The following is a 7,988-nucleotide window of genomic DNA, read 5'->3' on the forward strand; positions in this document are numbered from 1 at the left end:
AAAAAAAACATCACAAAAAAATACCTCACAGTGTATTTATGAGCATATTTGATTTATATGCCTACAGACTTTGTATTGTGCTATGTTGTTCATAGCTATTTGTACCAGCTTGCATGCTCCAGGTTGGACAGAAATGGAACCTTAAAAGTACAGAAGCCATATTTGCCCCAGACTGTAAAGAAATAGACTGTTGGCCTCATGTGGCCCATATTTGGCCCTTGTTGTAAATGCTGGCATCTGTGGGAAGTTGTTGTTGATTTTCCACATAGGAGAGCTTTGTGTTTACAAAGCTGTACTTATTTCCATTCATGTCAAATTTCATCTTCTATTTTTATTTAAAGTCAGTCAGAATTTCTTGGAGAAAGCGTTTACTCTCTCAGCATTTGGGTGTACCCTGGTCTCTTGAAGGAGAGACACAGTGCTGGGGAAGTCTACCGAACACCACCAGATTACTCACTGCTCATCTGTGTGCCTCCACTTCTAGGTGGATCCTGCCAAAGCCATCTCTCATCAAGGGTGCGGCTGTCTCGTCTTCTCTGAGCAGTGAAGAGATGTCTCATGAGCATGTTGTGCTAGAAGCAGCTGACAGTGGTCGGGGTAGTTGGACTTCCTGTTCCAGCAGCTCCCATGACAACTTCCAAAGCCTTCCAAACCCAAAAAGCTGGGACTTTCTGAACTCTTACAGATACACACATCTGGATGACCCTATTGCTGAAGTTGAGCCCACTGACTGTGAGCCCTGTACCTGCCCTAAAGGCTTCTCAAGAACTTGTGGCCAGTGCAAAAGCAGCCTAGAGGCGAGCCAGCTAAGGCAGAGTTGGGTCTCCTCCAGCTCACTCTCTGACACGTGCGAACCAAACTACGGGACAGTTAAGCGGAGGGTGTTGGAAAGTGCACCAGCAGAGGCATCTGATGGCTTGGAGCTTAGGGACACCACTGACCCTGTTTATAAAACTGTCACTTCCAGTACAGACAAGGGCTTGATTGGTAAGTGCAGGCTTGTTTATATCACCGATGTTGAGGGATTATGTGCTCCCTCCCCCTAAAAGCAGGTATTGAGCTATCTTTACCAGGTTTTATTATTTGTTCACTGTACACTTTCTTTCTTCCTTCCACAATTTATTGCCCCCAAATTCATGTCTTCTCAGGAGCTTTGTCTCTGTCATACATGTCCTTATATTTATATATAAAATGAGAAGGGAACTAACAGTGGCATTAACTGAAAACACTTTAGGTGTCAAATACACATGGAACACACAAACAGACAGGTAAAACCACAGTGATACCTTTTCAGAAGTTGCAGAGTAGATATTCAAGCCATTAAAATGAAAAGGAGCATGAGCAGAGGAAGGGATGGAATTGAGAATTATTTGTCAGACTAATTTTTCAGATCCTTGTGGTTGCCTTGAGCGTGGCAGCGTCACTGCAGACCGTGCAGTAGTAAAGATTGTTCTGGTGATCATAAGTAATTGGGAGCACAGTTTCTGTGTGTTCATGATAGAGACAGGAAGTCCTCTTACTTTTAGGCATATATGCCGAGATTCTGAACCAACTCAGCAATAATGTAGGTCTTAGCTTTACAAGGCCCTGCATTCACTGTCAGGCATAAGGCAGAGACGCCAAGCATTTCTGTGTACCTGGTCTGGTGCATATCACCAGGTGTCAGCTGGTTTGTGCATTGCTGTCTAGTAAGCTTTTGTAGTATATTTAATCTTCAAGTTGTTTATTCCTTGAATTACATGAATGCTTATACATAATATTCTCGTTCTCCTGTTATGTGAAGTGACTGACAAATGTGTTGACTGTGTAGTTCTTGGATTTGTTTAGTGCACTTGGCCAGGATTCTAGGAATATACAGTAGATATGAATATTAATTTTAAAATCTTTCACTTCTTGGTGACGTTGGGCAAATCTTCATTTTTCTCTCCTCTTGACAACTTTCCCACTGACATACTCAGTCATGCCCACCTGTCCTCAGTTGGAAACAGGGGCCTATCCTGACCCTGACATTACATTACTTGCAAGTTTTACTGGTAGAAGAGTAGAAACCCACATGAACAAATTTCTTGTTGATGTGACTTGTTTAAACTTTAATTTTTATCTACACTTTAGCCAGAAAACAGAAATAGATCCCAGTGAGACATAGTGGCGCGCGACTTTAATCCCAACCCGGGGCTGTGTAGAGATCCTGTCTCAAAACAAAATAAGAGCCCACATAGAATTAGTTCATCTAAACTAGAAAAGCTCATTGGTTTGCGTGCCTGAACTGAGAATGTGTCTGCCCCTAGCACCAGAGACTGGTCTCTGTGACCCACATGCCAACACTGTGATTCATAGTAGATATTTTTCAGCTAACAGAAGTGTGTCTATAACTGGTCACCTTCAGGCTTGAGGGTTTGATTAAGCTATTGGACATGAGAGCTGTGCCTAAGGAGGAGTGTCCTGTTCCTGTTCTCCTACTTATGTAGCTGTTTGTGGAGTTTTCTTAAAATATCCAATAGGTTTAAATATTAGTGTTTGTAAGATCACTTTTAGTTTGCTATCATTGCATTTGAATGTATTCATTTTGTCTGTTTTTAAGTTATATTTTTGCCATTGTAATATTCAGTATGGAGTTCTCTTTCCTTCATTTCTTAAGTTTTTCCATTAACATTTCCACTGCTTATTTTTTTTTTCATACCAGTGTACTGTGTCACCTCACCCAAGAAAGGTGATAGATATAGGGAGCCACCTCCCACTCCTCCAGGATATCTGGGAATTTCTTTAGCGGACCTAAAGGAAGGACCCCACCTGCATCTAAAACCTCCAGACTATAGCGTGGCAGTGCAGAGGTCAAAGATGATGTTTAACAGCCTGTCTAGACTGCCGTCAGCTCCTCCCAGTAGCCACACCTCAGCCTGGGTTCCCCCGAAGATCGGATCCCAGCCTCACAGGCATAGCTTGCAGCCGCCCCATCCCAAACTAGCAGATGTGGCTGATGCAGATAGCGAAGCAGATGGTACGTTAACAAACTGTCTCAAGAACTCTTAAGTGGATTGTGGAGCATAAAGAGTCTTTTCTGTGGTATCTGTGATGATTTGTAATGTTTTTTAATCTCTTTAAATTTGTTTTTTAAAAAGTGGGATCTGGTACAGCCGGGCATGGTGGCCCACACCTGTAATGCTCGCACTCTAGGAGACAGAGACAGGTGGATCCCTGTGAGTTCAAGGCCAGCCTGGTCTACAAAGTGAGTCTAGGACAGCCAAGGCTACACGGAAAAAACCTGTCTCAAAAAAAAAAAAAAAAAAAGTAGGATCTGGAAATATAGTTCAGTGGTAGAATGATTGGCACTCATGAAGCCCTGGCTCAGTCTCTCTAGCACTACAAAGAAAAATGTATTTATTATACTTTTGAGCCATCAAGAGCACTTGTGCAAGCCTGGCAGCCTGAGTTGTGTCCCTCAAGCACACATAAAGGAGAGAGCCAACACTTCAAAAAGTATTCCCTGGCCTGCACACAAACTCCACAAACACTGTAGTACACACACACAAGCTTCTGTCTGTGTGCCTACTGCTCTGATGCCAGCTCACATGGAGTATAGTTACCTTTGATAATGAAACAGTTTCAGTAGTAGAATTCTGAGAGAAGGTACTTGATGACTGTTGACAAAGTTTTACAAAAGACAGTTGTCTGAAAGACACTCTTGGCTTAGTTCCTCTGACTTTTAATGAACTTTGTAACTGTAGCAAAAGCTTGAAAACTAGTTTCTGTATTAAAAATAAATGCTTTATTCTTCTAAAGAATATAGTAATAAAGTGATACATTGAAACCATTTATGGTCTGGGAAGATGGCTCAGTAGATGAAGTGCTTGCCATACAAGTATGAAGACCAGAATTCAGAGCTCCAGAACCCATGTAAAAGCTGGGCGGTATAGTAGCTGTAATGCCAGTGCTAAGGAGGCGGATATGGGATCCCCAGGGATAGCTGACTATGTGGACTAGTCAAATCAGCAAGCTCCAGGTCCACTAAGAGAGCCTATATGGGTGGGTTTAGGGAGTAAGTAAAATACAGAGCGATCCATCCAGCAAGCCAATATATGTCAGCTTCTAGCCTCCATACAGATGAACACACACCCATGCATGCATATACGTACCCCTCCATACATACACACACACACCAAAGAAAATGAATAGAGACCAGCAAGATGGCTCTGCAGGTAAAGGCACTTCCTGCCAAGGCTGATGTCTCGAGTTTGATCCCCAGAATCTGCAAGGTGGAAGAAGAGAAGCAATTCTGCAAGTTGTCCTCTGACCATCACACATGTGCAGTTGCCTTTTGTACACGTGTATACACACACATAAGAAATAAGTGTAAATCAATTTCAGTTTTGAAATTCCAGTTTCCTATCAGCCCTCGGTGTGATTAGAAACCGTGGTGTTACAGCGAAGCCTGGGCCTTGGTGGGATGTCTGCCAAGATTTGTTGAGGTGGGAAGAGTTTCTTATGTAGCATACTCTGTTGAGTATTGCTTGATCTGCGTTGACGGATAGATGTGCTGGCTAATTATGTCTTTATTGTTTTCAGAAAATGAGCAGGTGTCAGCAGTCTAGCCTTTGGAAGGCCCGTTGGAGACCGCTGGAAGTCAGGAACACGGACAAGAGCTCCTGGGTCTGCAAGCCAAGGCCAACAGCTCGCTGCTGCCACTAACCCTGAGGTCTCCTGGATGGGCTCTGAGGATGAGCTCTTCCTGAGTCGTGCTTCCCCTTGTTCTGTCCCTGCAGGTGCACTTCCCTTAACTGGATGTTGTACCTGATCTCAGCCTACACTTTGCACATCATTCCTGCCTTGGGACCACATTCAAGCTCAGAGTTGTCCCCCTGTATATCACTATAGGTTTTTCTTTCCGCAAGTCGTTTTAAAGATAGTGGTATTATTATTTCTAAGCCATAGCTTAGGCTAATGGACACATTCAAAATGTCTGCCAATACCAAGGAGAGTCTTGCATCTTTGAAAAGTAATTTATTATTTGAAGTATTATGGTTTTGTTTGTATTGAAGAGCTCTCATTAGCTGTTGTTTGTCTGAATCTATAAAGCTGTCTGTGGTCTGAGCAGCAGACACCATCCTGACACAGGTACAGAAACGTAGCACCACTGTAGCGCTCAGGTGGGAACTAAACACTGGCGCAGTAAGTGTACGCAGCCTGCTCATCGTGATGTGGACTACAGCGGCCACAGAGGCCTCGGTCTCGGCAGGCTTCTGAAAAGGGGAGCAGAGAGGGAGTATAAAGGGAGAACCAGGATTTGCAAAGAAGGAAAAGTTAACATTGAACTTGTTGTGCTTGTTTCTGAAATGAGCATCATGCTGCATCCAGTTGTGAGGATACTACAGAGCCACTGGGAATGGCTTCTAGAGAATTGTGTCTCCATAGGAACCCTAAGCTAGCATTCCACAACTCAAGTGTGGAGTTCCTAGTGTAAAAATATATATATTGTAGAAGCTAGAGAGGTGGCTCAGTGCTTAAAATTCTCACATGCTGGCTTACAACTCCCTGTAACTTCAGTTCCAGGGGATCGGACACCCTCTTCTGGCTTCCACAAACACTGCATGCATGTAGCACTTAGGCATCCGTGCAGTCAGAACACCCCTACACTCCAAAAATAAATAATAAAAATAGTAATTTTTTGAAGTGTCGTGGATGCAGTGGTGAAGGTCGCCTTGACTTGTGCAGTGGCTTGCAGCACAGAACCACATGTGCAGTCACTGGACGTGAGCCTTGAGCTCTCCACAGAACTCCGTAACCGAGAGGTAGACTTGGATAAGAGAGAGGAGCTAGGATACCAGAGGGAACTTACACCCTTTGCGACCTCCTGGATATGGCACTCTTAAGTATTCAAATGCAGTGACTGCTTAATAAAGTAGACTTTTCACATTTTTACAAATCAAGCATAACATTTTGTATATATATATATTTAAAGTTTTTCTTTTGCTTTTTAATGTAAAGGCAATTAAGATTTCATAAACTTATGTAATTACCAAAAAAAAAAAAAAAAGCCAAAGCCATTAAAAGCGCACTGGCCATGACAGCACTGCTGCAGGCAGTCGTGGGCAGCTGCCTTTTCAAGGCTGCACTTTTCCGTCGCTCTCTCCTCCTGTTGCAGAGTCAAAACAGTTCCCACGCAGTAGTGCGCTGTCTTCCCACAGAGCCTGTCTCTTTACGAAAAGTAGTGGCTGAAGAATTCCCCTGGGGAGACATTAACCCAAAGCCTTAGACATGAGCCCAGGTGCACTGCAGTGCGGTGAGGCAGAGCCTTGCTGGCCCTTTAAGTGCAAAGCAGCCTGAGTGGCAGCTGCAGCTTGACAGCCATGTTTAACTGATCTGGCCTATGAACTGTGCTGTCTTCTGATTGTGAATTTTTTATTCACCTATTTGCATAATATTGTTTTCATGTTAAAAACAAGATAAATATTTTTGCTATATCCACCTTTTTAATCCAAGTTTGGGTACTCATTGTCACCATTTTCTATCCATTGCTCCAGAAAAATGTGCTGTTTGCACTGCCTCTGTTCATCTAACAGGTCTTCAGACCAGACGGAGTCTCGCCTGCCTTGGTCCTTAATGTGGTGACATGTCTTGCACAGGGAGTGAGGCCTGTGGCTTTGAGCCTGTTCTGTGTAGCTGCCTTGGTTATATCAAGCTTTATCTGTGAGTGTTCAGACCAGCTGATCACATTGATCAGAATGAAAACCAAATGCTTTGTAGTTTGATGTATATGAGTCCCTGAAAAAGGAAAAAAAAAAATCATGTCTGCCTTTTTTTACTTTATCATGTGACTAGAGCAAGGCAAGCCTTAAAGCCCATGCTTGCTCTGGTTCCAAGTTCTCATTTGTCCTTGTTGGAAGTTTGTGACATTACTAAAGAGACTGGTGCCCAGCGCCTGCCAAGACTGTCGAAGCAGCAGACCCTTAGTGCAGACTTTTGCCAAACAATAGATTTCAGCAAAATCTCATAGCAAACCATGTAGAGATTAGCCCAGCTGCTGCCTACAGCAAGCTTACATGCAAGCCCCATACTTCATTTCCTCTAAATGGTGTCTTTCAGGATAATCTTTGGGGAGAAAAATCCTCTAGAGAGTATTCATGAGGCTGACATGAACACCTCTGTGATCTCTACCAAGCTTGAAGAGTAGCAGTAACCACAAGGGTTTCCTTAAAATTACAAAAGAACAAGCATTTCCTTTAAATTTTTAAACTGATTATTTGGATTGAGAAGGTCTAGGAAGACATTAAGTGTACCCTTGCACCATCCCATTGCACACCACAAAAAAAGGCCGGGTCAGCCTTCAGACAAGTCAGGTACATATTTAAGTTGAAACTTGAGTTGCACTTCATCTTTAGCTTTTGTGCTGTTTAAAAGGCCTCTTTTTTTATTAATGTACAGAATGAATGCAGTTGAACCTGATGTTTTAAAATTGAAATGTGAGTTTATCAAAAAACAAAAGCAAAATTGCACAGTTGCTCTAATCAAGTGACAATTATCTGCACAACTGAGTGATTGTAAGACATACTGTCACAAGCAAGGCTGTCTCCCGGTGTTTGATGCCTCTTAAACTTATGTCTTTTAGAAAGACAGTGCCTCTGTATGCGTTTGTATTTTTACTGAGTGTAAATACTTGTTATATTTTTGGTTAAGAGAATGTAAGGGTATCATTTATTACCACATCTCCTAACACATTGGAACCAATAAAGAATCTGCATTGACTGTGTACACTTCCTTCCAAGTATATGGAGCCATGAACAGCTAACCAGGTCCCTTCAGTGCAGTGTTTAGGCTGCAGAGTGGCTCATTAGGAAATTGCTTGTCCTCCTAATGTGCATGAAGTCCTGGGTTTGATTCCTAGAACTGCATAAAAGTGGATACTATAATACATAACTACGACCCCAGCACTGGGGATGTAGAAATAAGAGGACCAGAACTTCAAAGTCCCTTTCAGCTAAATGGAGAGTCTG

General features: G+C 42.8%; 1 protein-coding gene across 1 annotated transcript in view; it reads left to right on the forward strand.

Annotated features, from left to right (window-relative positions):
* Rapgef6 (Rap guanine nucleotide exchange factor 6) overlaps positions 1-7,744 on the forward strand; it is a 116,780-nt gene extending 109,036 nt beyond the window's left edge. The window contains exons 14-16 of the mRNA XM_055602841.1: positions 485-987; positions 2,684-2,998; positions 4,564-7,744. Coding sequence (XP_055458816.1) covers positions 485-987; positions 2,684-2,998; positions 4,564-4,589 — 844 coding nt within the window. The 3' untranslated portion in view covers positions 4,590-7,744. The remainder of the gene's footprint in view (positions 1-484; positions 988-2,683; positions 2,999-4,563) is intronic.
* Positions 7,745-7,988: the final 244 nt, after the last annotated feature.

This window comes from Psammomys obesus, unplaced genomic scaffold, assembly GCF_907164565.1.
Source record: "Psammomys obesus unplaced genomic scaffold, mPsaObe1.curated_primary_1811, whole genome shotgun sequence".
Classification (NCBI taxonomy): Eukaryota; Metazoa; Chordata; class Mammalia; order Rodentia; family Muridae; genus Psammomys; species Psammomys obesus.